This window comes from Podarcis cretensis, assembly GCF_951804945.1.
Source record: "Podarcis cretensis genome assembly, chromosome: 1".
Classification (NCBI taxonomy): domain Eukaryota; kingdom Metazoa; phylum Chordata; class Lepidosauria; order Squamata; family Lacertidae; genus Podarcis; species Podarcis cretensis.
The window spans coordinates 3,446,363-3,473,783 of record NC_137170.1 but is presented as its reverse complement, the minus strand read 5'-3'; the positions used below and the strand labels follow the sequence as shown (position 1 = coordinate 3,473,783).

At 50.0% G+C, this 27,421-nt stretch overlaps 3 protein-coding genes across 5 annotated transcripts; 1 reads left to right on the top strand and 2 right to left on the bottom strand.

Annotated features, from left to right (window-relative positions):
• Positions 1-813: 813 nt before the first annotated feature.
• Positions 814-11,944, bottom strand: LRR1 (leucine rich repeat protein 1). Of its 3 annotated transcripts, none has more exons than XM_079955046.1 (4): positions 11,724-11,938; positions 7,094-7,192; positions 4,874-5,601; positions 814-2,092 (listed from the first exon to the last, which is right to left on the bottom strand). In XM_079955046.1, the coding sequence occupies exons 1-4, from the start codon at positions 11,892-11,894 to the stop codon at positions 1,840-1,842; spliced, it is 1,251 nt and encodes a 416-aa protein (XP_079811172.1). In that variant the 5' UTR covers positions 11,895-11,938; the 3' UTR covers positions 814-1,839. The 3 variants fall into 3 exon arrangements, with proteins under 3 accessions (XP_079811172.1, XP_079811173.1, XP_079811174.1); XM_079955047.1 differs by having other exon boundaries at positions 11,763-11,938; XM_079955048.1 differs by lacking the exon at positions 7,094-7,192 and having other exon boundaries at positions 11,724-11,944.
• A 5,715-nt stretch (positions 11,945-17,659) lies between these two features.
• Positions 17,660-19,032, top strand: LOC307208745 (small ribosomal subunit protein uS14). Its single transcript, XM_079963671.1, has 3 exons — positions 17,660-17,817; positions 18,555-18,654; positions 18,880-19,032. The coding sequence occupies exons 1-3, from the start codon at positions 17,756-17,758 to the stop codon at positions 18,886-18,888; spliced, it is 171 nt and encodes a 56-aa protein (XP_079819797.1). The 5' UTR covers positions 17,660-17,755; the 3' UTR covers positions 18,889-19,032.
• A 1,486-nt stretch (positions 19,033-20,518) lies between these two features.
• Positions 20,519-26,874, bottom strand: LOC307200558 (uncharacterized protein). The gene is made up of 4 exons (XM_079949093.1): positions 26,751-26,874; positions 24,790-25,624; positions 23,274-23,406; positions 20,519-22,196 (listed from the first exon to the last, which is right to left on the bottom strand). The coding sequence occupies exons 2-4, from the start codon at positions 25,558-25,560 to the stop codon at positions 21,493-21,495; spliced, it is 1,608 nt and encodes a 535-aa protein (XP_079805219.1). The 5' UTR covers positions 25,561-25,624; positions 26,751-26,874; the 3' UTR covers positions 20,519-21,492.
• Between the last annotated feature and the right edge of the window lie 547 nt (positions 26,875-27,421).

Here is a 27,421-nt window from a genome sequence, read left to right as displayed (position 1 = left end):
TGTCCTTGGTAGTACAGTGGGACCTCAGATTACATACGCTTCAGGTTACAGACTCCGCTAACCCAGAAATAGTACCTCAGGTTAAGAACTTTGCTTCAGGATAAGAACAGAAACCGTGCTTCGGTGGCGTGGCAGCAGTGGGAGGCCCCATTAGCTAAAGTGGTACCTCAGGTTAAGAAAAGTTTCAGGTTAAGAACGGACCTCCAGAACGAATTAAGTACCATACTTAACCCGAGGTACCACTGTACTCTTAAAGCAGCCCAGGCCTTGACCATAGAGCACCTCTCTTGAAATACCTGGGTCATTCCATATCAAGTGATCCAACTTTTTTACTTCATGTCATCCAATTTTCTTAATTTTTTGTACATTTTGTGGAATGATCAAAACTAAGTTCAAATCTAAAATTTAATTTTTTTATCTCATTCCGTTTGTGAGTTATGAGGGTTTGAAATTTCAAAAAAAAACAACCCCAAATAGATTGGTGAAAATAACATACAAAATGCCTTATATTAGGGGAAATAGCTGGGAGGGGGAGTGCACGTTGGGGAGATTGCATACAAATGTGTGCGTTAGGAGAGATTTGCACTGAGAACCCAATGAATTTTCAAGCTGTTGTCAAAGTGTAGAGACCTGAACTGAACTTCAGTTTGGGAAAATGAGAAGTGAATCTGAAATAGATGGATTTGCCCATCCCTGGACCATAAAGAAGGCTGGTCGCCGAAGAATCTATGCTTTTGAATTCTGGAGACTCTTGAGATGTTGTTTCTAAAGCCCAGCTCCATTTAAGAGTAATGCAAGACTCATTTCACACCATTTCAGACTCTAAAGCATTTATTTATTCTTTTTAAGAAATAAAAGAGGCTTTCAGAAGTTAACTGATGCAAAACTTGCTTCATATGATGCACTCCATAATAATTCTTGCATACAAAGCACACATTTTACAGGCAAAATCCAGACTAGCAGGGGCCCAATCCTTTCCCATTCTTGCATCACATACCCTTGTCCTTTCAAACTACAATTTCTGCATGTGGGCACCATTCCCAAAACACTCTGTGCCTGCATCTGGTACTAGGATAAACCAGTTCCTGCATACAAATTTTAATATATGATGAACTGGCCATCACAATATTTTGTTTTGAAGCACGTTACTTTTGCATCGGTTCTTCAATACCAACACAACAGGTTGTGTGAACCTGACAAACATCCTTTTGACAATGGCATGAACGTTAAAAAATCAACATAAACTCTGTGTTAACTAGTAATACTGTCCTGTTCAGAGCAAACACCATTTCAGGGAACAGATTTTGGGAGACTGATGAAATAACCTGGAGCTTGTCTGAACAAGTCCCATGCCATCCAGAAGGGCTCCACTGAAGCCAAACTTCTAGACACACTTTGAACATGTTCTGCTTTAAATAACAAACAGCTAACTATTTTTGTAGGTAGAACAGTGTCCTTATAATGCACAGAAGGAAATCAGGTTCTTGCTTGGGGGCACGACAAGAAGAGTCCTCCAGCTCAATCATAGCGATGAACAAGAAGGTGAGGGAATATGATATTCACATCTTGAACATAACCTGCCACTCTCAGGCAGGGAGCTTCCCTGATCTATGCAGGCAAGAGAGTTTCATAAAGAACCTGCAGCCTTTGCTAAACTGCATTCTGTTTAGAATGCAAGCCTGCCTCCCTTGCTCCTTCTGGATGATGAAAAAAGGAAAGGCCTGGGAGACAACTGATCTCTTGGCTCTGCTTCCTAGTGTCCCAGCATTGCTTTCGATATCAAACAGCGTCTGTTGCTGAGTGAGGCTTCTCAGACCACATGTGGTTTTCGGTTTCAGGTCATCGGATGCTTTGCAGATGTCTGTCCAGGAACTGAGAGTAGCAAGTCAGAGAGCAGAAGTAGCGGAGGAGGGGGGCCTCTGTGCTCCCCATGTTGTCCACAAGGACAACTGTGTGCGCCACACTGTGGAGATTCATGGTCACGGTTGTCTGGATGAAGCTGCTTAGGCAGGCCTGCCCACAGTGACAGCTCTTTGACATGTCCAGGTCGTGACAGAGGTGAGAAGGAAGGACGTGGCAGCTGTACGGGAGCCTGTGAAAGAGAACAAGGCCTGGATGTGAATACAGTTCGTGCTGAGCAGTTTCATAGAGCCTGGAAGCCTGTCTTGGAAAGAAGCCTGCAAGCATTTTAAATTAACATACTGAATGTATGCACCCCAAACACACTTCTGAGCCAAAGTGACCATCCAAGACCTTCATACTGCTGAACCTGGAATCTCCTTAGCTGGTAAAAATAATAATGTAGCTTTATTAAAGATGTAAAACCCATTTTGTCTTCCTTCCCCCGTCCTGGTGGCCTCCAGCTGCCTGGAATAATACGTCCTTCAGCCCCGGTCAGCACAGCCACGCTCACTGGAGCTGATGGGAGATCAACTGGAGGGCACTGGCTTGGGGAAGACAGGCTGACACTTCTGTGCTGAAAAAGAGGCCCAAAGCAAGTGTGTTGACATTTAATAATAATAATAATAATAATAATAATCTGTGAACCGGGGAAACTGTAAGTCTATGCAACACAGTCTTGGTATCATGCAGTATGTGGGCACAGGCTTGTCGGCACCCAGAAGCTTGGGGCGCGCTGAGCTCAGCACGCCCCAAGCTTTGGGCTTCACGCAGCGCTCCGCTAGCCGTGAGAGAGCCGCACGGCTCTCCCACGGCTTGCGGATAGCAGCCTGTTCTGGGGGCTGGGGTCGGGGGAAGCTCGGGCTTCCCCCGCCCTAGCCCCACACTTGGGGGGGAAATAATTTTTTTTCTTTATTTTCCCCCCAAAAAACTAGGTGCGTCCTATGGGGCGAAAAATACTGTATTCAGGCCTATCTTAAGGGGTGGTTGTAACTGAGATAAAGTGTTGTGTGTGCTCCGAACGCTGAAACGTATTGTAAAAATGCAAATGTCTGCAAGGCCAGGGACAGGAGGGTGTTAGGAGTCATTCTGCAAAGAAACAGAAAAGATGATTGTAACTTTAAGAACTGTTTCTGTGAGTTCTGGGAGTGGTTTTCTAGGCTGATTAGGTACAGCTGGTGATGACTACAAAAGGAGAAGAAGCTGCAGTTTGAATTTGCCTGCAGAGAGAGAACACCCACATGCTTTGTGTTTGTTGTTTTTGTATAGCTGTAATAAAACCTTTGTTTGAGTGTTTTACACCGGTCTTGTTCTGTCGTCTGCCACCAGAAGAAAAAACCCCTCTAACAGAGGGCAGCAGGAGTGAGGAAGGAGGCAGTTCCAAATAGAGACACTCCACCTGCCCCAATCAGACCCAAAGGAAATCTCTCACTTTGATTGTTTATAGAAGATACTGTTGGCATATTAACTTAAAAAAAAAAAAAAAACAGCAGTACCTAGAGCAGGGCTGGAGAACCTATGGCCCTCCAGATTTTGTAGGACTACAAATTCCATCACCCCTGATGATTAACAAGGCTGATGGGAGCAGGAGTCCAATATCTGAAGAGCAACCAGTTCTCAATCTCTGAAGCTAATGTTATTTAGGCATGATCAGTGGCATTAAAAAACCCCAACTTTTTTAAAAAAAGAGCATATCATAAATTGTTTTGGTAAATCTCAGTTTCTAAAGAAGTGTGTTGTCATGGACAATGGCAATTTTTGAGAGACACAAGGCCAGTCTCCTCAAGCATGCATATCCAATGGTGTCATTGCTTGGATTCTGGCCTTGACACCTTGGGAAGCCAAATTCCCTTCCAAACACCAATAGCCTTACTCATGCCACAAAGTTAATTCTGTTGCTATTATGCAACAGAACTGTAAACATCTGCCTTAGATGGCAGTGACTGAGGGTGTGAGATACCGGAAGTTCTTGTTGCACAAACAAGCATCAGTGAACTTGCACAATTCCACTACACTGCAATGAAGAGGATCTGGTTTCTGGAGAGGCAGGCCAACTCAGTTCAGCCACAGAACCCACTGGGTGATACTGGATAGTGGCTTAACCTCTCGCGCAGAAACAAAAACAAGATCTGGATCTACGGCAATGTTCCTCCAGCCACTGCCAAGAGGGTTAAGACCTAAACCGATTTTGGGATTGAAGAGAAATTTCTCCCAATAGCTACAAGTGCCTAATGAGCTTGGCAATTCCAATTACATTACTGAAATTACCAAACACCCAACTCAACAACTTACTGAAAACCCGTAACAGATTCATTCTGATTTATGTGTAAATACAGGGCCCCGGTGAGTCAGATGTCTGGTGCCTCTAGCTCAATACTGTGAACACAATACATTGCCCTTTTCCCCCCCTTTTGGAAAACCTCTGGAAGATTGCTGAAGGTCTCAGAGGATCACTTAATGTACTTGGTTCCTCATCAGCATCCTTGCCAAAACAAACACTGTATTATGAAAGTCCTGGGCTGCGGAACAGAGATCCCAAAGCTTTCTATGGGCCACGTGGGTGGAGTAGTGGAGGGGACCTGTGGCCCACAGTCCACAGTTTGAGAACGTAACTGCTCAGGTCTACCCTGACTTGCAGAGACTTCCAAGGCTTCCATGCCAGCCAGGCCTCTTTCCCAACCCTACCTGGAACCGTCAGGGAATCCGGGATCTTCTGCAAGTCACTAAATACTGTATTTGTAGAATAAACCCCACAAATGCACATCAACACATCATCCTAAGGCCTTTCTGAAATTCTTGCATGAGCTTTACCTACTTTTCCTTCATGTTACAATTGTTTCTTACACTCAACAATAATCTTAACACTTTAGGAAAAGTCCTGAAGCGTTGATATGATTATTGACTATAAGAAACAATAGGAAGGAAAGGGATGCACCACTTCTGGCACTCAGAGCCCCCCCCCAAACCCCTTTACCTGTAATTGATCGTTGCTCTAGCTGAATGTTCCCACAAAGTCAGTGGTATTTTTAGCTGTATGTCAGGAGCAAGGGGATTGGGCTGCTCAAAAGGATTGCCAAATAAATCCAGGCTCTCGAGGGAGAGTTTTCCAAAGCTGTTGGGTAAAAAGGGGAGCTTGTTCCGAGCCACGGACAAGAAGCGGAGCTGGCTCAGTTGACCAATCTTGAACGGCAGCCTGATCAGATCGTTGTCATCCAACTTCAAGTGAATGAGCTCCCGCAACTGGCAGAACTGGGCTGGAAGCGCTTTGATTTTGTTCTGGCTGAGATCCAGAGACTGGAGCGACTTCCGGAGGGTGGAATTGCAGAGGGCTGCGCCAAAGGACTCCAGGAGGTTGCCCTGTAGGCTGAGCTCCTGGAGGGACACGAGATCCCCAATTGTGACTGGCAGCTTCCTGATGAGGTTGTGGCTCAAGTCCAGTTTCCGGAGACGCTTCAGGCCAAGTATGCACGTATCAATGCGGGGTAATTTGCAGTAAGAGGCCTGGAGTTGCTCCAGAGTGTACGGGAAGCTCTGGGCAAAAGGGTAATCCTTCCTGGATGTTATGGTCATCTTTGTCTTTGGCTTCTCAACTTCAGAAGCTTTTGGAGGGGCCAAGGTGGACAGTGGTAAGCTTTCCTCACTGGTGCCTCGGTCAGCCAGCTTCATTGCAGAGAGGAAAGTCTTCAGGTGGCCGACATTTGCCTGCAGCCAAACAGGACACCAAGATAATAAGCATTTGCAGATTCAGCACTTTTGTCAATGCGCTGGCACTTTCTGAACCATGACACCAACACGTGGGAAAGGATCAGGTGGCAGCCTTTGGAAAGCGAATGGGGAAGAAAGCACAATGCATTTTTGTCTAGCATTGTCTCTGCCACAATTAACAAACCACATTGTCAACAGGGGCATCGAGGGAGGCTGGGCAAATACTGCTCTAATATTAAGCGGGGCATGTAAGAACAGGACTAACTATTGAGACAGCAGAAGAAAGCTTCAGCATTGCCACACTGTACAACTTTCATGAATAATCTGGTCCTACAAACCAAAACCTGCATTGTTCTGAAGCACAAAGCTTAAACTTAAAAATCGTTCTCAAAACAACGAGAAAATCTCTTATCTACTTCATTTCTAAAATGATGCAAATATAAAACTTGCCAGCCAGAATCAACATTGATGAAAGGTATTTTAAGTGGCAAGATATCTCTCCCAATCTGTTCACTAACTTAAGAAATGAAATACAGTGGTGCCCCGCAAGACGAATGCCTCGCAAGACGGAAAACTCGCTAGACGAAAGAGTTTTCCGTTTTGGAGGTGCTTCGCAAAACGAATTTCCCTATGGGCTTGCTTCGCAAGACGAAAATGTCTTGCGAGTTCCTGCGGGTCCCCCCCCCTTTTTCTAAGCCGCTAAGCCGCTTATCCGCTAAGCCGCTAAAAGCCGCTAATCCGTCAATGGGCTTACTTCGCAAGACGAAAAAACCGCTAGACGAAGAGACTCGCGGAACGGATTCTTTTCGTCTTGCGAGGCACCACTGTATATATGGGGACCATAAGCCCCAATGGCCCATCTAGTCCAGCATCCTGTTCTCACAGTGGCTAACTAGATGCCTGTGGGAAACCCACAAGCAGGACCCGAGAGGAACAGCACTCTCCCCACTCCTGGTCCCCAGCAACTGGCAGTTATGTATTTAATATAGATAGAGAGATAGATAGATAGATAGATAGCTATATATATATATTATATGATATCTACATAACTTAAACAAGTAGAATCATAGAATTGTAGACTTGGAAGGGACCTCAAGGGTCCTCTAATCCAAGCCCCTGCGATGCCAGAATCTCAACTAGATCATACATGACAGATGGCCATCCAACCTCTGCTTAAAAATCAATGAAGCACATACATTACGATGCATTTTTATTTCTTCACTGTGAGATGGCCAAGACGTCACAAAGCTCCCAACCGCTATTTCTTAACCTTGGAAGATCAAAGGAGAAGCTAACGAGCTTCCTGCTGCATCCAAACTCCTGTGAATCAACCCCAAATTTAATCATTTCAGCAGAGACAGGTTCGAGGTTGGGGAGGGTGCATGTCATTTTCTGTCATCCAAGAAGGGCTACCTAGATACCATCCTAATTTGGCAAGTGAGAACACGCAGTTAGAAGACCATCTGCTGCCCCTGGCCTGACGCCATACCTTGCTGAGACAGATGTCCACGGCTGGCTCCTTCAGCCGTACGGTGGCTTTTCCTTCCTCCACGAACTTAGTAAAGAGCTGTTCTATGTTCTCTCTCAGCTGTTTTCAAAAGGAAAAGAGCACAATAGGGCCATGAGCCTGTAAGTAAACATTCCCTGCTGAGAACCAAAAAACAAGCTTCATGTTCAAATTGCCAACCAGATATTCCAGCTTTAAAAATGTGGGAAGGGATTCACAATCTGTTCATTTTAATAAAGCCCCCTGCGATTGGCCAGTGTCCGAAAGCTGAGCCTGATTCAGCAAAGCTCTTCTTAAAATATTGGTGGCACAACTTCCCACTCCCCTGGAGCAAAGGGCACCTTAACCCTCCACTGTTCCCTATTCACCACTGCAATATCCCAGATCTGCCCCATGGCTTTTTAAACCAGGACCAAGGTGATAAGGACTGAAAGAACAAGTTCAGAGCAGTTACAGATAGGTAGCCGTGTTGGTCTGCCATAGTCAAAACAAAATAAAAAAATTCCTTCCAGTAGCACCTTAAAGACCAACTAAGTTAGTACTTGGTATGAGCTTTCGTGTGCATGCACACTTCTTCAGATACACTGAAACAGAAGTCACCAGAAGTCTGAAACAGAAGTCTGGTGACTTCTGTTTCAGTGTATCTGAAGAAGTGTGCATGCACACGAAAGCTCATACCAAGTACTAACTTAGTTGGTCTTTAAGGTGCTACTGGAAAGAAGTTCAGAGCAGGAAGACAGAGGCCGCTGAATATACAAAGCTAATATTTGACAAAAGCAGCTTTGGTAGGGCTTCTGCTTTCCAAACAGCACATTATCTGTAATTTTTAAAGCATTTTACACAGTGGCCAAGTAACTGCCAATTCATTAGTGGAATTAGTATCCGATTTCAGTGTCCTAATCTAGTTCTTCAGCTCCAGGAAGTACTTCACCTTGAGTATCTGGGGACTTCAAGCCTGATAATTTTTTGCTGCCCCTTTTCTTGGGCACGTCCTCCAGCTTTGCTAACGTGGCTGTTGCCATGTCGCTCTTTGCTTCTGTTCTCTGCCTCTTAAGGGACCCACATGTTCTGATCAAAGCTACAGATAAATCCAAGTAACTACTAAAGAGTACATTCTCCAATGCTCCAGCAGCCCTCACTGTAGCTTTCTCCCTCAGGGGCCAACCAGGTGACCCTTAGACACAGCTGTCAACGTTTCCCCTTTTTAAAGGGAAATTCCCTTATTCCGAATAGGATTCCTCGCAAGAAAAGGGAAAAGTTGACAGCCATGCCCTTAGAATACCAGTATACCTGAAGGAGCGTCTCCACCCTCATCGTTCAGCCCGGACATTGAGATCCAGTGCCGAGGGCCTTATGGGGGTTCCATTACTGCGAGAAGTGAGGTTACAGGGAACCAGGCAGAGGGCCTTCTCGGTGGTGGCGCCCGCCTTGTGGAACACCCTCCCTTCAGATGGGAAGGAAATAAGCATCTATCCTATCTTTAAAAGACATCTGAAGGCAGCCCTGTTTAGGGAAGTTTTTAATATTTAATGCTGTACTGTTTTTAACATTTGATTGGGAGCCGCCCAGAGTGGCTGGGGAAAATCAGCCAGATGGGCGGGGTGTAAATTTTAAATTATTATTATTATTATTATAGAAGCTTACAGGCAGGGCACGATGGGAGTTGGCCTCTATTATTCCCTAGGTCCAGCTTGCAGGCTTCCCATAGGCACCTGCTTGGCCACGGTGAGGCAGCCAGGCTCTGCTGAGGATGCTTGTTGACAGCCAAAATAAATGAATGGCACCCTCGTCTTGGTCCTCATTACATGAGGAGGGACTGCTGGCAGTTCTGGGCAAGAGGCTCATAAGAACTTAAGAAGAGCTTCCTGGGTCATCAGTCCAGTGGCCCATCTAGCCCAAAATCCTCCTCTCACAGTGGCCAATCAGATGCTCACCAGAGGAAGTTAAGACCCAAGCACAATACCAGTCTTCCCTCTTGCAGTCTCCAGCAACTGGTATTCGGAAGCATGCCATCTCCATCTGTGGAGGGCAGAGCACAGCCATCGTGGCTAGTATCTGTTAATACCCTCTCCTCTATGCCTTTGCCCAATCCTCTTTGAAAGCATCCAAGCTATTATCTGCCGGGACCACATAACACCGGTCCTGAGAGATCTGCATTGGCTCCCAGTATGTTTCCGAGCACAATTCAAAGTGTTGGTGCTGACCTTGAAAGCCCTAAACGGCCTGGGTCCAGAATACCTGAAGGAGCGTCTCCACCCCCAACGTTCTGCCCGAAGAACGTTTGAGGTCCAGCTCTGAAGGTCTTCTGGCAGTTCCCTCACTGCGAGAAGCCAAGTTACAGGGAACCAGGCAGAGGGCCTTCTCGGTGGTGGCGCCTGCCCTGTGGAATGCCCTCCCACCAGATGTGAAGGAAATAAGCAGCTATCCAATCTTTAAAAGACATCTGAAGGCAGCCCTGTTCAGGGAAGTTTTTAATATTTAACGCTGTACTGTTTTTAACACTTGATTGGGAGCCGCCCAGAGTGGCTGGGGAAACTCAGCCAGATGGGTGGGGTATAAATAATAAATAATAGTAATTTATTATTATTATTATTATTATTATTATTATTATTATTATTATTAGGACCGTAAAAGCTCAAGGGCTGCCTCTCCCCATGGGAATGGACCCAGACCCTGCAATCACGATCTGAAGGCCCTTCTTCGTGCTCCTCCTTCATGAGAGGTCTGGAGGGCGGCAACACAACAACAGGGTTTTTCTGTGGTGGCTCCTTGCTTGAGGAATGCTCTGCCCAGGGACGCTGACCTGGCCCCTTTTTACATATCTTTAGGCACCAGGCAAAAACATTCCTCTTCTCCCAGGCCTTTATAATAATAATAAAAAAGTAATAATTTTTAATTTAAACCCCGTCCTTCCCGTTTCAGAAAACCAGGCTCAGGGTGGCTAACAACAAATTTAAAACACTTAATTGTAGAAGCAGCATAAAATACAGTATAAAAATATGAATAACAATAAAATTCAAAGTTCAAGAATCAATTTGGGGGAAATCCATCTAATATGCATTAGATGGTCACCAGGGCTAGCTGGCTGAATTAGACCTACTTGGGCCGCCGAGGAGGCCAGGGGAGAATTAGCTGTGGGGTCTCAGAGCGGGTAATCTTCATAAAAGGGGAGGGGGAGGGAAGAAAAGGGAAATAATTAAACCTAGTTAACCTAATTAAAGCCTTTTCAACTGTGTGTGCGTGCACATGCATGTAGGGAGGTGTTACTGTTTTTGTCTGTTACTATGTTATGTATTTTTGTGTTTTTATAGTTTAAGCTAACATGTGATCCTCCGATGAAGGGCAATATAGAATTTTAATGAATAAAAATAAAAATAGACACTATTAAATTCGTTAGTCTCTTCCCTGGGGCACCAACAGAAAAAGACAAACCATACGTATGTTAAAACCCGGGAGGGGGAGGGAGGAAAATACATTAAAAGCCCCCCCCCAACCCCTCTAAATGACTTAGACCACAAGACAGTGAAAAGTCAAAGGCCTGATTAGAAAGGCAGCTTGCCTTAGGAGGGGAGAGAGGCGATTCCTTGCTCTCTTTTATTTCCTTCTTTCATTTGCTTTCCCTTCTTTGCACGGGAAGAAAGGGCGCTGGACATGCAATGGGGTCCCCCCCCAAAAAAAAACACCTCTTCTCACTGTGGCCAACCAAGAGCCCTCTCCCCTCCTGCCATTTATACTGGGGGGCGCTGGGTGTGCAATGGGGTCCCCCCCAAAAAAAAACCTCTTCTCACTGTGGCCAACCAAGAGCCCTCTCCCCTCCTGCCATTTATACTGGGGGGCGCTGGGTGTGCAATGGGGTCCCCCCCCCAAAAAAAAACACCTCTTCTCACTGTGGCCAACCAAGAGCCCTCTCCCCTCCTGCCATTTATACTGGGGGGCGCTGGGTGTGCAATGGGGTCCCCCCCCAAAAAAAACCTCTTCTCACTGTGGCCAACCAAGAGCCCTCTCCTCTCCTGCCATTTATACTGGGGGGCGCTGGGTGTGCAATGGGGTCCCCCCCCAAAAAAAACCTCTTCTCACTGTGGCCAACCAAGAGCCCTCTCCCCTCCTGCCATTTATACTGGGGGGCGCTGGACGTGCAATGGGCCCCCCCCCCAAAACACCTCTTCTCACTGTGGCCAACCAAGAGCCCTCTCCCCTCCTGCCATTTATACTGGGGGGCGCTGGGTGTGCAATGGGGTCCCCCCCCAAAAAAAACCTCTTCTCACTGTGGCCAACCAAGAGCCCTCTCCCCTCCTGCCATTTATACTGGGGGGCGCTGGGCGTGCAGTGGGGTCCCCCCCCCCAAAAAAACCTCTTCTCACTGTGGCCAACCAAGAGCCCTCTCCCCTCCTGCCATTTATACTGGGGGGCGCTGGGCGTGCAGTGGGGTCCCCCCACCCCATTGCTACGACGTAGTACTAATAAATTATTCAAAATACTTTTATAAGGAACGGGATAAGGCGAGCCTCCCGTGGGGCTTCCCAGGAGCGAGGAGCCACCACCGAGGAGGCCCCTGCGAGGAGAGAGAGGGAGGGGGGGGAAGGGCCGTGTCGCGGCCTGCCTGCCGCCTGACCTGGTACTTGGCCCCCGGGCGGTGTCGGGCGGTGCTGACCTGGAGCCAGACTCCCCCTCCTCCGGGCGGCTTCCCGAGGGCCACCACAGCCCTGGCGCCGCGGCCCGGTCCTCGCAGCCCCGCCGAGGGGAGCAGGCGGCTCGACACCGACACCTCGCACGGCAGACGCATCTCCGCCCGCCCGCCGCCTCAGGCGCCGCCAACAAACCGCCAAGGCGACCGAGCGCCTTTCCCGCCTCCTGCGCGCGCATCCCGCCGCCGGGAAGGGAATCATCAAACCAACACACAAAGCGGGCCTTCCTCATCCGGTCGCTTCCATACTGACGCAACAGCGCGCGGCTGTCCTCAGCGCTGCCTGCCTGATGAAAAGCCGTCTCCCAATCTCTGCCCCCCCGATCCGTTTCTTTTCCCTAGAGTTGTTGCGCGAACTTCGCTGCTCTCTTCTCGCCCTCAGAAACCCAAGTGGGGTGGGGCAGAGCGCAGCAGGCGGATCACGTAGACGCCACAACTTCCCTCAGGACCCCCAGCGCGAACCCGCCCGTGGGATAAGCGACGTCTAATTCCATAGAGATGGAGAAAGGGTAGAAAGCAACTCTATGGTCTTCTGCCGGCTCTACTACAGTATCTTCCGGGGAGGCTATAACAGCCAGTTATCGCCCTCTAGCCGCAGATGGTGGTATAGCGTCCAACTTCATCGATCTAATTTTGTCTTGGATATCTAAATCTGTTGTATGTGATGTGTGGAAGTGAGAGCTGGACCATAAAGAAGGCTGATCACTGAAGAATTGATGCTTTTGAATTCTGGTGCTGGAGGAGACTCTTGAGAGTCCCATGGACTGCAAGAAGATCAAACTGATCCATTCTGAAGGAAATCAGCCCTGAGTGCTCACTGGAAGGACAGATCCTGAAGCTGAGGCTCCAAAACTTTGGCCACTTCATGAGAAGAGAAGACTCCCTGGAAAAGACCCTGATGTTGGGAAAGATGGAGGGCAGTGGAAGACAGGAGTGCCTGGAGTGCTCTGGTCCAGGGGGTCACGAAGAGTCGGACACGACTAAACGACAAATACAGGGCTCTTCTTATAATTTAATAACAGGTGGGAGGCATGAAACTTGGGCCTCCTGTGGAAGGCAGAATAATAATTTATAATACTAATAATTTATTATTTCTACCCCGCCCATCTGGCTGGGTTTCCCAACAAAAGATTAAAAATACATTAAAACACCAGTCATTAGAAACTTCCCTAAGCAGGGCTGCCTTCAGATATCTTCTATATGTCAGATAATTGTTTCTTTCTTTGAGATCTGATGGAAGGGCGTTCCACAGGGCATGCACCACTACTGAGAAGGCCCTCTGCCTGGTTCCCTGTGTTTTAAGAATTTTAAGGTCTTAGATATATAATAAATGTTCATAAATGTACCAAGCAAACACGTACATAAATATATAAACCACATGTATGAAGCAGCACAGGAAGACAGTCCTGAAAGCATTTTGACTCCCAAGCTGACCAAATGTTTCTCTGCAAGGAGGGAGGAGGTGAAAAAACTTTCCTTGTTACAGGAATTAAGTACTGTAATTACCATCTCAAAGGAATGGCCAGACTACCAGGAAAGGCAATCAGATAAGGCATTATCAGATAACCTGGCAGACAGGAAAAACAACAACATTCACATTTCTGTTGTAGACCACCTTTTCTGTGATGTAGGTATGATGTATCTGGGGCGTAGTCTCGGACTTCAGGGCAGACAATTTAAAATGTCTATATAAGGATGTGCACACCTTTGTTCTGGGTCCTCCTCTGTCCTCCTGCATGTGAGGGGAGCACCCTGTTGCAACAGCTTTAATAAAGATCAAGCTTACTAGCTGCTTTGCTTCTCAATATTCTCTGGTTGGCCTGTTATTTTCTCCTACCAATAGGAAACCCACATAAGGACTCTATACGGGCTCTTGGATGCCCTATAAGGGAAGAAGAGATTTTGTTTGCAACACCTGTAACCTCAATTCTTGCGGGGGGGGGGACTGCCAGAAGGCCCTTGGCGCTGGACCTCAATGTCTGGTGGAGTGGAGACGCTCCTTCAGGTCTACTGGGCTGAGGCCGAGAAGACTTCACCACCGAGTTATTGTTCTGTACCTTGTCCACAGCTTCCCACAAATGGTGATGAAACCTCTGGAAGCAATGGCACAATTCTGGATGCATAACTTATCACTGAGAGATGTGCCAGTCATTGCTTATAGTTGAAATATTCTTTACAGCCTCACATGGGGGAATACTGATGTCAATATCTTGACTTCTGCTTCCCTCTGTATGGGACAATAATAGATTGTTGAACTGCATTGCCCTCTGCTGGAATCCCAGGTAAGATCAAAGCCGTATTTCCATCCACAAGCCAGAAGCAACAGGGAGCTGTATGTGACTTCATAGAATGACAGAACCGTAGAGTTGGGGGGACTGCAAGGGTCATCTAGTCCAACCTCCACCCTAAAACGCCTTTGACACCTGACATGCATGTTTTTAGGCCCCATCCTATTCTATTGACTGTAATTCATATTGCTGTTTAGTCGTTTAGTCGCGTCCGACTCTTCGTGACCCCCTGGACCAGAGCACCCCAGGCCGCCTCCAGACACTCACACCGCCTCCAGACACTCACACAGGACCTTCACCGCCTTCACTGGTTCTGATTTAAAAGAGAGGTAGAGCTGGGTATCATCCGCATACTGATGAACACCCAGCCCAAACCCCCTGATGATCTCTCCCAGCGGCTGCATGTAGATGTTGAAAAGCATGGGGGAGAGGACAGAACCCTGAGGCACCCCACAAGTGGGAGCCCAGGGGTCTGAACACTCATCCCCCACCACCACTTTCTGAACACGGCCCAGGAGGAAGGAGCGGAACCACTGTATGACAGTGCCCCCAGCTCCCAGCCCCTCAAGACGGTCCAGAAGGATGTTATGGTCGATGGTATCAAACGCCGCTGAGAGATCCAGCAGAACTAGGAAACAGCTCTCACCTTTTTCCCTATCCCGCCAGAGATCATCAACCAGTGCGACTATCGTGGCCACATCTAAAGATGGTTTTTTAAGAAGCGGTTTAATAACCGCCTCTTTCAGCGGGTCTGGGAAGGCTCCCTCACGGAGGGAAGCATTCACCACCCCACGAAGCCCATCGCCCAGCCCTTCCCGGCTAGCTTTTATAAGCCAGGATGGGCAAGGATCCAGGAGACAGGTGGTTGGTTTCACTCGTCCAAGCAGCCTGTCCACATCCTTGGAGGTAACAGATTGGAATTGATCCCACGCAATTTGACTAGACAGGACTCTAGCACTCTCCCGCCCCGGCAATGCTCCCACGGTGGCGTCTACCTCTTCCCGAATCTGAGCGACTTTATCTGCAAAAAACTTTGCAAAATCATTGCAGGAGATCATGAGGCCCGTACTGGGCCCCGATGTTGCAGGTGGTTCTGCTAAATTGCGGACCACCTGAAAAAGTCTCCTGCTGCTGTTTTCTGCAGATGCAATAGAGGCGGTGAAGAAAGTCTTCTTCGCCGTCGCTACTGCCACTTGGTAGGCTCGACACTGAGCTCTAACCCGTGTCCGGTCAGCTTCAGAATGGGTCATCCGCTACCGGCGCTCTAGCCATCTGAACGATTGTTTCATTGCCCTCAGCTCCGGGGAAAACCACGGGGCTGTCCGGGTTCCATGCAATCGGAGAGGGCGCTTCGGAGCCAAACAGTCAATAGCCCTGGTTAACTCCACATTCCAGGGGGCCACCAGGGAATCGGCTGAAAGGCCATCAACACGGGATAAAGCCAGGTGCCTTAACTGCATCCTTTTCTTCAGCCTCTCTTGTGCTTGCACCTCGCGCTCATTAAAAAGAGACCAGCCCACAACAATGTTTGTCAGCTTTTCCTCTAGTACAGTAATGCATAATCATCCTGAAAGCGCCATCCGCCTGGCAGATTGGCATTCAGTAGACTAGAGCGATTCTGCCAGTCTGTGTGCAGCTTTTGTGCCTCCAGAGCGCCAGTGCATTTGTGTTTCGCATTTATGTTTCACAGGGTGCAAAAGAAGGGCTTTGCACCTTTATACAATGTGCATGTGTGCTTGGGCCCAGGGTCTTTTGCCTCACCATCCCCACTACTGATTCCCAGCTCCCCCCCCCCAAAAAAAGTGTTCCCGGATTCATTGAAAAAGAATCTGGTAACCATACCTTAAATTGCTCCCACAAAATCCTGGTAGTCTCTGGAGGCACCAAGGGACTCCAGGATGCACCACGAAGACCAGGGCCCTGCAAGGGGGATGATCAGGGGTGATGGGACTTGTAGTCCCAAACATCCGGAAACCAGTTTAGGGGCAGCTTCAATGGACCGTGTCTGGGAATCGGAATATACATTGTGGATGATCACGTTTCCCCCCATTCCTAAATGAAGCTGAGTTGCTCATTTACCCTGTGGTTCCACTTCTGGAAGGGCTTATCTGTTTCTGCAGCTCAAAGATCCTATAAGCATCCTTCTTTCCACCTTCCTATGCCGGAGCGCTGCTGCACTGACCCCTGCTGGCGGCTGGGGGAAGTGCGCGCGGCCTGAGCGGCACTTCCTGGCTCTGGCCAGGAGGAGGCGGTCGCGCAGCGCAGGAGCCCATTGGAGAAGTTCTTTGCAGAAATGCAGCCCAGCGGGGAGAGCAGGGGCAAACTCCCTTGCCCGGCCAAGCCTCCCGCCAGCCGGCTCCCTCCCCGAGATCTGCGGGACAGCGGGGCTGAGGAGTTCCTGCAAGCGGCCCGGGACCCTCTGTCTGACCCCCCCGGGGGGCCAAAGAAGTGGGGGGTGGGGGGAGTGGGGTTGGAATCTCTTCTTCTGCCCTTGGGGAATCAAGCCATGTAGCATTCTTCTTTCTGCAGCGTCTCTCTCCGAATGGCACTTTCATGATTCTTCATTTCTTGCATTAAATTCAGCCAAAGAGTCTGGGTTCGGCTGGGCTGCCCCGGCGAGGCTGCGGCGCCCCCCCCCTCTCTCTCCGAATTGCCCTGATTCTTAATACGGTATTATGATTCATTGCCCTAAATCCAGGAGCAAAAGAGTCTGGGTCTCGCTGTGTTGCCCAGGTAAGGCTGCAGCGCCCCTCTCTGAATTGCCCTTATTAATATTATTATTATGATTATGATTATTATTATTATTATTCCTATTCCAATAATGAGCAAAAGAGTCTGGGTCTCGCTGTGTTGCCCAGGTAAGGCTGCAGCGCCCCTCTCTGAATTGCCCTTATTATTATTATTCTTATTATTATTATTATTATTAATTGCCCTAAATCCAGGAGCAAAAGGGTCTGGGTCTCGCTGTGTTACCCAGGTAAGGCTGCAGCGCCCCTCTCTGAATTGCCCTTATTAATATTATTATTAATATTAATATTCTTCTTAATGCATTCATTAATATTCTCCTAAGTGCATCAGCAAAAGAGTCTGGGTCTCGCTGTGTTGCCCAGGTAAGGCTGCAGCGCCCCTCTCCGAGTTGCCCTTATTCTTATTATTATTATTATTCTTAATTGCACTAAATGCATCAGCAAAAGAGTCTGGGTCTCGCTGTGTTGCCCAGGTAAGGCTGCAGCGGCTATTCACAGGCGCGGTCCCACTACTGATCGGCACGGGAGTTTTGACCTGCTCCGTCTCCGACCTGGGCCGGTTCACCCCTCCTTGGGCAACCTGGCGCGCCTCGGCTCCCCGGGGCTCGCCATATTGATGCCGAACTTAGTGCGGACACCCGATCGGCATAGCCCACAGCAGCCCCGAACTCCTGAGCTCAAGCGATCCGCCAGACTCAGCCTCCAGGAGTAGCTGGATTACAGGCACGCGCCACCGCGCCCGGCTGGAGCAAGCAGCGCCCAGAGAGGCTCTTGGCTCGGCGCGCCGTGACGTCAGGGGGGGGGCGGAGCGGAGAGGGGCGGGGCGCGGGGCCGCCGGCCGGCGCGGGGCACGACGGGAGAGGCTCTTCCTCCGCGCGTGCGCAGGGCGGCGCGGCCTTTCCCTCCTCGCCAGGCGCCGAGCAAGATGGGGCACCAGCAGCTCTACTGGAGCCACCCGAGGAAGTTCGGCCAGGGGTCCCGATCCTGGTGGGTGGCGGGCGGGCGGGGAGGAGGAGGGAGGGAGCGGGGGGGAGGGAAAGGGGGGGGAGAAGGATTAGGAGGGGGGAGGAGGAGGAGGGAGCCCCGCCGCCACGAGGCGCCTCAGGGAGGGGAAGGGGGGGTGGGGGAGGAAAGAAAGGGAAGCCAAGCCCGGGGGGGGGTCTGAGGGGAGGGGGAGTATAGGGAGGGGGTTCCCGCCCCCCCGGCTGACCCCCCAGGCTTCTCTCTTTCTCTCCCCCGTGGGAGGGGGCTGAAGGGGCGCTTCCTCCGAGGGGAAGGGGGGAGTATAGGGAGTGGAGGGGTCCCTCCTGCCCCCCCCCCGGCTGACCCCCAGGCCTCTTCCCCCCCCCAGCCACGTGTGAGGGAGGAAGCCCCACTGCCACGAGGCGCCTCAGGGAGGGAAAGTGAGGGAGCCCCTCCTCCTCTGGGGCTCTATGAGGGCGAGGTGGGGGGGTCAGAGGGGGCGCTTCCTCTGACGGGAGGGGGGAGTATGGGGGTCCCCGTTCCCCCTGACCCCCAGGCCTCCCTCTCTCTCCCCCGTGGGAGGGGAGCGCTTCCTCTGAGGGGTGGGGGGGAGTATAGAGAGGGGGGTCCCCTGACCCACCGGCCTCTCTCCTTCTCTCCCCATTCCCCACTGTGGGAGGGCGGCTGAGGGGGAAGAGGGGGGTCCCCGTCCCTCCCACCCTCCAGCTGACCCCCAGGCCTCTTCCTCTTCCCCCCCCCAGCCGCGTCTGCTCCAACCGCCACGGCCTGATCCGCAAGTACGGGCTCAACATGTGCCGCCAGTGCTTCCGCCAGTACGCCAAGGACATCGGCTTCATCAAGGTGAGATGGGGGAGGAGGGAGGGGGCTCTGGGACGGGGTGGGGGGCCAGCGAGGGCCGTCAGCCCTGCTCCTTGCGCTTCCTGGAGCCTAAAAGGCGGGCAGAAGGGGCGAGGCGCAAGTTGCTCCTTCCCAAGAGGAGAGATGCCCAAGATTAGAAAATGGGGCCTCTCGGTTCTGGAGAAAGTCACACTGAAGGTCTTCGCTCTTCTCTCTCCCACTTTTCAGCTGGATTAAACATCCGTCCACCTGCAGAGATGGCCTGAAGAGGACACCAAACATGGAAGCTGCTTCAGCCGAATGAGACCCTCTTGCCACACATAAGATGCTTTTGTGTACAGAAAAATAAAAAATAGGGACTTGTTTGCCCAGATTCTCAAACTCTGATGTGACGCTCGTGATTTGACAGTTCTAAAGTCAGAGCAAATAGCGCTTGGGAAGGAGGAGATGGCAGGGGTTGGATCCAGCACCCAAAAGGGGCCTTGTCATCTTATGGCCCATATCCATGGTATGAGCAAGTATTATTCAAGCATCTGTAGTTTGGATCTCCGCGTACGCTCTTAATTTTTAAAGCAAATGGGGTTTCTTTAAAAACTTAATTCATGGTTTGGTTTATGTTCTCTACAATTAAAACAATTGATTATCGGTCTACATGCTTCACCTTTGAAATTGTTTTTAGGATACATAGCCTGACCAATTTCATGTTTTCCTTCTAGGAGCCACTTTTTAAAAATGGTTTCCTGTGATGGCATCCAATATTTTTCAAAAGGAAGCCTTCCATTAGATGCCCATTTATAATAAATAATAAGCATGCTCCCTTTTGCAGCAGACATAGTAAAATTAAAATGATGTGTGTTGGTGAGTTGTCTTGGCCTGAGCATTTCTGCCATCAAAAGGGGGCAATTCACAGCGTTTCCCAAATGATGCTCTTCTAGGCAGCAAGCTGTGGATCTGTCTATCCATCCTCTTGCCCTTGGATTCTCCTTTAAAAGGATTGCTCCTAACTCTTGTACCCAGTGACTTACCAGACTCTTAACTAGCCTGTACATGCATCTCAGGGTGCCATGGGTCATGGACATAGCCAGGAGGGGGCAGAGGGGGTAGCTGCCCCCCCCCCAATCAAGTAAATAAAATACTTAACTGACCAACTGTGTTGCAGATAACTTGGTTTTAAAAATTCCTGGCTAGCTCCATGTCAGCAGCCTATTTTGGGTGTATCATAATGGAAGATTCAGTAACCCCTCTGCAGAAGCCTGACCATTCTCAGATCATCAGAGGATCCAAATGCACATTGAAAGAGCTACCTGAAAATTTCTCTCCATCGTCCAGGCCACAGACAATTGAGAGCTGGTCAGTTTGGGGAATTTGAAGTCCTTCTTTGGAGAAAACAAATACGTAAACCAGTCATTTCAACAAATTCCCATTAAAATAAAATGGTCAGTGGTTCCATTCCGGGTTCGTTTACCTGGGCTTTGTTGGTGCCTTTGCTCCAGAGATGGGATCACTCAGTTTGTGCTGGACCAATGAAAATGCCCCTTCTGGAGAAGAATCAGCTGTTTTGTAGGAGGCAACCCACAGTCCACCTAGTGACTTAAGGTTCTAGATCTAATCCATCACCCTCTTGAGCTCTGCCCCCCCAGGTGCCCCCTGGGAATTTCATTCCCATCAGAGAGTGCAATGGGACTTTTCTTCCTGCCCCCACCCCAAAAACTGGCTGGGGTGGTGGTAGGGAGGAGAGATCATCCCATCAGGAAAACAGAAATGCTACTGGAGTGAGCAATCTCCTTAGTTATGCTGAATATATCCCATAGAAATTAATGGACCTACCGTACTTAAGTCCATTAATTTCAATGGGATGGATACTCTGAGAATCAATTGGTTGGACACAAAAATAAATAACTAAATAAATGCACAAGCTTCTGCCTCTCCAAGCAACCTTAGAAGATTCCTGTCAACAGAATGCTCAGCTTCACATCCAGAAAGCTGCCTGGTGGAGTCAGATACTAGTTCAGTGTCATCTCCCCCCGCGATTTCAGAGAGGGTCTTCTCCAGCCCTCCCTGGAGATGCCACTGGGGACTGAACTTGGCTCCTTCTACATGCCAAGTACATGCTTTCTCACTGAGCTATGGCCCTTTCTCTGCCTAACTGATGAAAACATTGAATTTGCTCCACTGCAATTGCCCTGACCGCTGGCTTTGCCTGTTGCTCTCTTCATGTTATTGGTGTGATTCTCTCTCCTTAGCTCAACATGAAAGGGACACGTTTAAACTATAAGCTGCCTCGGCTGAGATTTTGAGGAAAGGCAGTATTAAAAGAAGAAGAAAAAGCAAGGGGAGTTTTTAAAGAAGGAATGCAACTGAAATTATTTTGTGTTTACATTTGTCTCCTCCTTTTTTCCACATAACATACAATACAGCCCACAATCTTGCCTTGCACAGAGAGCAAGGCCTCACTTCATAGGGAGCCTGTGCAATTGGATGTCTTCATGCAAAAGGCAACAGCACTCTTGCCAGGGTCGTTCCCAAGCGCTCAGCATCTGCGAGCGAATGATGGGGAGCAGCCAGCGCACTCACAGTAGTGCCTCCCTCACCCCACGGTATCTTACACCTCATCAATGCACCCAGAACAGGGAGCAGTTCCAAAAAGTCCTCTGGGATTTCTGGAATTCGTGGAATCAGAATTGTAGGAGGGGACCCTTAGGGTCATCCAGTCCAACCTGCTGCAACACAGGAATTTCTGTGTCCTTTTCTGAAATATTCCTCTGAAAAGTGTCTCTGCGCAATCCGGTCTCTTAAGCGGTTTCCTCCTGTGTGCACACATGTCACACCCACTTTGCGCTTTCAGCTCGTGCTGAAACCCTCCCGGCTTTTCCCGTCCCCCTGGTGGATTTTGTGGTGCTTATTCAGGTTGGCCCTCTGGATGAAGCTCTTCCCGCATTCCGCGCACTCGTACGGCTTCTCCCCGGTGTGGATCCTCTGGTGCCGATTGAGGTTGGAGTTGCTGCCAAACCTCCTTCCGCAGACGGGGCACTTGTGAGGCTTTTCTCCCGTGTGGATCCTCTGGTGACGGTACAGGACCGAGCTGGACCTGAACGTCTTCCCACAAGACGAGCATTTGTAGGGCTTCTCCCCCGTGTGGGTCCTCTGGTGGATGATGAGCTTGGAGCCGGAAAGGAAGAACTTCCCGCAGACCTGGCATTTGTGGGCTTTGGCTCCCGCTCGGCGGCTCTTGAGCACGCTGGAACCCGGGCTGAAGCTTTTCCCGTAAGCTCGGCAGGTATTCCGCTTCTTCCCTGTGTCCACTCCTGCCTGGACGGTGGTCACGATGAGGGCTGTGTAATCTCCCCCATAAGGTAGAGATGCGTCTCCATCCCCTCCGGGGTCGGTCCTCAGCTGGCCCTCAGGCCTCTCCTGACTGGCGGCAGCATTTTCCTGGAAGTGGCACTGGGGAACCACCTCTTCCGCTTTCCACAGGGACACCCCTGCTCGGCCCGAATCTTCCGCTGTGAACGTCTCCCTCTCGTGTGCGGCCATCCATTCTTTGCCTGCGTAAGAAATGAGAGAATCCCAAATGACTCTTTCCCTGCGCTAGAGAAAAGAAACAAGAGTTTTAAAGCAGGGGGAAATAAAGGGTGGAGATTCAGAACATTAGGGGGAGGCAGGGTGGTGTAGTGGTTAGCATGATGGGGCAAAGGACCTGGGAGACCAGGGTTCAAATTCCCCACCCCACGGGGCCATGAAGCTCATTGGGTGATATTGGGCCAGTCATTCACTCTCAGCCTAAACCCAGTTCACATGGTTGTTGGGATTACACGGGGGAGAAGATAACAGTGTATGCCACTTTGAGCTCCTTGGGGGGGGGGAGTGATATACAAATTTAATAAGCAAACAAAAAATAACACGACCCATTCAGTAGGGGGAACAGCATTAGCAAGCTCACAGAAGGGAGTTGAGAGAGGCCCAAGCAATCTTTAGGTTGTTTTACCTAAATAACTGCTGGATGTTTGGTTTAATGTAGTTTGCCGCAGTACGTCTGAGGAATGTACCATCCTGCAATTAAATTACCTGCCTCACATTTACTCAGAGCAGGGTTGCTCCTGTTCTGTGGAGCAGCTTTTCTGCTGAGATACAACAGGCACCAACTATCTGCACATCCCTGAAACAATTGAAGATATATTTCTTCCTACAGGCTTTCCCAGTGAATGAATGAACGAATCTCTGCAAGAACGCCTCCTTCTTTGTATTGTGCTTGCTTTGTTTTAAATAGATCCGTTTGCAGTTTTGAAGGCAGCCCTCTTTAGGGAAGCTTTTAATGTTTGATGCATTACGGTATTTTAATATTTTGTTGGAAGCCCACGGGGAAGCCCAGCCAGATGGGCAGGGCAGAAATAATCTATTATTATTATTATTATTACACCAGCAATGAATGCATAGGTAAGGATAACAATGGGAGCTACCAGAGAGAAATACAAATTGCACCGAGAGAGTGTTTTTTCAGGGCACTGTCCCCACCTCCCACCCTTAGAAACCCCAAAGAGCCTGGATATTCTAATGCCAAGAGCATCTCCTGAGCTTTTCTGAAGAGAAACGAGGAACTCGGGCGCAAGGCACTCCCCTCTTACCCAACTTGCTGGCTTCCTGGTCCTCCTCCTCCTCCTCCTGCTTTGTTTCAGCGCACAGGGGCCCCTCCTGCTCCCCACCATCAGGAGCAGTTTCTACCTTGGAGAAAGTCACAGCCACCATCTCAAAGGCCACCTGCAAGAGCAGCAAGGAAGCCTTTCAGAACAGGGACCCCCTAGATCCCAATTCGCTATCCCAGTCTCAACTTAGCAGCCCCATGGCCACATTGGGGGCTCAGAAACAGGCTGCCTGTCTCCAGGAATTCGGAGTCTGATTGTCGCCCACCCACAGCAACCGGCCCCCAGCCGGAGGGGAGCTCCAGCAGGACAGAGCGAAGGAGCTCCGGGAGGCTTTCTGCCTGGGGCAACTGGCCAGGGGGAGGCCACAGAGGGAAGAGCAGGGCCCTCAGTGGATGCATCTTCTAGCTAATGCAGAGGCCTCTCTGGGCAACGGGTGGTGGGTTTCTCCAGCCTGCTCTGCGGGTGCGACTGAGAGAGATGCATTTGGGCAGAGAGAGGGAGGAGTGTGCAAGAGAGACAGAGGTACAATATATGTATGAGTGTTTGTGAGAGAGACTAATGCTTGCTAGCGGTCTCTACATGCTGCATGTGTGTGTGTTTGAAATCAATATTGGGTGATGTCCACGGTCAGGACCAGCAAAACCTGGGTGACTGCATGGCAAGCATAAGATTGTGGGTGAGAGAAAGAGCAACGACTATATTTTTCTAATTTTGCATTATGCCACACCACACTCCCCGTGGAAGCCCACAGCACTTTCTCAACATTCAAAATGTGCCCAACGGTCCCAAAAAGGTTGGTGACCATGGCTGATCAGAAAGCCAGGGTGGCGTAGTGGTTAGAGTGTCAGACTATGACCTCGGTGACCAGGGTTCAAATCTCCACTCAGCCAGGAAGCTCCGTGGGGGACCTTGAGGGGCCCGCCACTGCCTCTCAGCCTGATCTACCTCACAAGGGGGTTGGTGTGGGGATTAATGAGGAGCAGAGCCATGTACGCTGCCTGGAGCTCCTTGTGGAGGAAAAGGTGCAATAATTATTTACAGAGGGCCTTCTCGGTAGTGGCACCCACCCTGTGTAACGCCCTCCCATCAGGTGCCAAGGAGATGAGTAACTATATAACCTTTAGAAGAAAATCTGAAGGCAGCCCTGCATTGGGAAGTTTTTGGTGTTTGATGTTTTATTATGTCTTTATATATGTTTGAAGCCACCCAGAGAGGCTGGGGCAAGCCAGTCAGATAGGCAGGATACAAATAATAAAATTATCATGATCATTATTAACCAGTAAGGTTTTCCTACCTATACTGGAAGGAAGGGAAAATAGGAATGCAATGCAAACTTGAGCATCTAGATCTCGGGTGTCCTGTTATTTACTCTGTGGGGCAACTGTGAGGGTCAGGCCAGGCTGTGGGCACAGCTGTACCCAAAAACTAGACCTGGAGGTGCGCTTTCTGGACCCAGATCCTTAAGTCCCACCGCAGAGGAACTTTGTGGAGAAATCACCTGGCTTCCATCTCCTTTGGCCCCTTGTTGCCTGAGCAGAAAGTCTTCGGCCAGGGCCACTGCCTGGGAGCAGGTCTCGGGGCCGCGTTCCCTCACCCAGCCCTGGATCTCGGGCGGCAGGACGGTCAGGAACTGCTCCAGGATCAGGAGCTCCAGGATCTGCTCCTTGGAGTGCCTCTCGACGGCCAGCCACTGGTGGCACAGCTCTTGGAGCCGCCCATGGACGGCCCGGGGCCCCTTGGCCTCCCCATAGCCGAAGCGCCGGAAGTGCTGCCGCCGCCTCTCCCGGCCGAGGGCATCTCTGCGCAAGAGGGCCGCCTTGACCTTCCCGTAGTCCTCCCGGTCTCTGTCGTCCAGCAAGCCAAAAGCCAACTCGGCTTCTCCTCGGAGGGCCGGCAAGAGCCGCACCACCCACTCCTCCCGGGGCCAGCGGCAGGCGAAGGCCACTTGCTCAAAAGAGGCCAGGAAGGCCTTTGTGTCGCCCCACGGCGTGGGGTCCTCAGGCTGGGCTTCTGGGCCCTGGCAAGGGGGCTCCACCGTCCTCAGAAATTCCTGCCACTGGGATTCCCACTGATGGGAGAAGCCCTCTTCCGGCTCCTCTTTCACCAGCTGTGGAGCTGCTTTCTGAGGGGATCTCATTGATTCCGGGGGCTGCCTTCTGTCCTCCATCTTGGGTTGGCAGTCTACAGCGTCCTGGTCCTGGTCTCTTCCTGCCCCCTCCAGTGCCTCCTCTGGGGCGCATCCTGTCGCGGCGTCTTCCTCCATCTTCATCTTCGCCAGTAACTCCAGCAGCTCAGGAATAAACGACAGCAATCTGGACAGCTGCGCTGAGCTCCTGTCGAGGAAGAGGAAAGGCAGAATTGGAGCAAAGGAGCTGTCAGCCTCCAGAAGACCCTTCGCCTTTCATTTCTAAACAAACTGGCCATACAGCAACTAACATGGACATTGTGACTGTTTTAGTGGGTTTCCAAAAGATTTTTTTAAAAACCCACCCTATTTATTCTGTAAATGCAGCCAGAACTACAGTCTCTTTTCTGCTGTTGGAGCACCCAGAGTGAATTCGAAAGTAAACCATTTCCCAAACCCAGATTCATCATCTTGCGGGATCAGGAGGGATCAAGTTCAGGAGGATCAAAGAGGAGAAAAGGAGGTGAGAATGGAAGTCGTCAGATAGGCCTTCTGTGGATGAAAGGTGAAGAAACCTTCCAGCTCAAATCCCTCAAAATCTTGGCTATGGCAGAATAAGATGGGGAAGATGAGATCATGAAGAAGAGGCCAACCCACAGCAACCAGCTGTTGCCTCTCCAGTTGAGGACTGCAAGGGCAGATGGATGCTCCCACTAGAGTTCTGGGCATGTGTCTCCCGGAAAGAAAGGGCTCTGATCCAGGGAGGGTGCAGAGCTACCTCTGCTTTGCCTGGCATGGAGTGCGGGACCTTCTGGGAGCATGCAAAGCTGCTTTCTGCCCAGTAAAGTCAATGGTCCTGGCCTGCTCACCCTGCATGAGATGCATGGGTCAGGCCCCCCCCTAACCTGCCCCTCTCCATGGAGATGCCTCTCTAAACACACCCACACCCACATCCCACCCTCTGCCCTGGCCTTATTTAATAGATTTACATTTCTTTGCCGCCCCATATCCGTAGGTCTTTGGGTGGTTCACAAGATAAAATCACAGTATAAAAACATAAAATACATAATAAAAATAGAAACAAGAACCCAATAACCCTCCCTCTGCTTGTATCTCCATAGCCCTCTGCCCCCTCCCTTCCCACCCCAATGGGTTCCCTCCCCTATCGTTGCAAAGAGCCCCCTCCCCGGACAAATTCACTGATGCTGCACAGCTGGCATCCTACATGGGGGGGGGGCGTGTTGCAAGAAGAGCTGAATGGTGGGGGTCTTGCAAGGACCTGGCCACCCTTTGTGTCCCCCCTCCCTCTTTGCAATGCACCTCCTGCATCTCACCTCTGCACGTGCCCCCCCCTTCCTCCTCCCCGGTCCGCCTCTTTCTCTGCTGCTGCGCTATTTAGTAGCAAACCTTCCCCGTTCACGGCTTCGCATAGAGATAGGAAAAGGCTAGAGTCACCGCAGGATTATTATTATTTTTGTTTGGGGCTGAACTTCCGGGCTCGTTTCCTTCCTTCGCCCCGGAACGGAAGTGAAATGTTGCCATGGAGAAGAATGGAGAGATCGGAGACGTCTCCCTGGCTGCGCTTTGTCAATGAATGAATGAATGAATGAATGAATCTTTATTTGCGTCAGCCACCGGCCATAGCAATAAAACAACAATACGATATGCAAAGAATAGAAATGAAAAAGTCAGTTCTATAAAATACATTTTAGGGTTTTGAATCAGTAGTCAAAAAGTGCATTTTATTCTGATTGCCCCAGCTGAAAACCTTGCAACCTTGCAGAGTCCTCTCTGGCCTGCGAGGGATTTCCCCCCGCCCTCTTCTCAACCCTTTGCTCTGATCTCCTGCTGTTTCGTATTCTGATGCTATTTATTGCTTCTATTATCTTAACGATTCTTTCCTCTTAAAAAAAATATTGAGTGCAGGGCATTTAAATGATCGACATGATTTATTTCCTTGCGCCCAACAGCAAAGGCAATGTAGGATTCTTGAGCTGTGATTCCT

Excerpts from the sequence above, each read along its gene's own strand:
- LRR1 (XM_079955046.1), bottom strand. The coding sequence starts at position 11,894 with ATGCGTCTGCCGTGCGAGGTGTCGGTGTCGAGCCGCCTGCTCCCCTCG. Across the intron at positions 7,193-11,723 it reads GCCCGGGGGCCAAGTACCAG|CTGAGAGAGAACATAGAACA; the intron begins GTCAGGCGGCAG and ends TTTTGAAAACAG. Across the intron at positions 2,093-4,873 it reads AGAGCAACGATCAATTACAG|GCTCCCGTACAGCTGCCACG; the intron begins GTAAAGGGGTTT and ends TCTCTTTCACAG.
- LOC307200558 (XM_079949093.1), bottom strand. The coding sequence starts at position 25,560 with ATGAAGATGGAGGAAGACGCCGCGACAGGATGCGCCCCAGAGGAGGCA. Across the intron at positions 23,407-24,789 it reads CCAAAGGAGATGGAAGCCAG|GTGGCCTTTGAGATGGTGGC; the intron begins GTGATTTCTCCA and ends CTGCTCTTGCAG. Across the intron at positions 22,197-23,273 it reads CCAGGAAGCCAGCAAGTTGG|GCAAAGAATGGATGGCCGCA; the intron begins GTAAGAGGGGAG and ends TTTCTTACGCAG.
- LOC307208745 (XM_079963671.1), top strand. The coding sequence starts at position 17,756 with ATGGGGCACCAGCAGCTCTACTGGAGCCACCCGAGGAAGTTCGGCCAG. Across the intron at positions 17,818-18,554 it reads GGCCAGGGGTCCCGATCCTG|CCGCGTCTGCTCCAACCGCC; the intron begins GTGGGTGGCGGG and ends TCCCCCCCCCAG.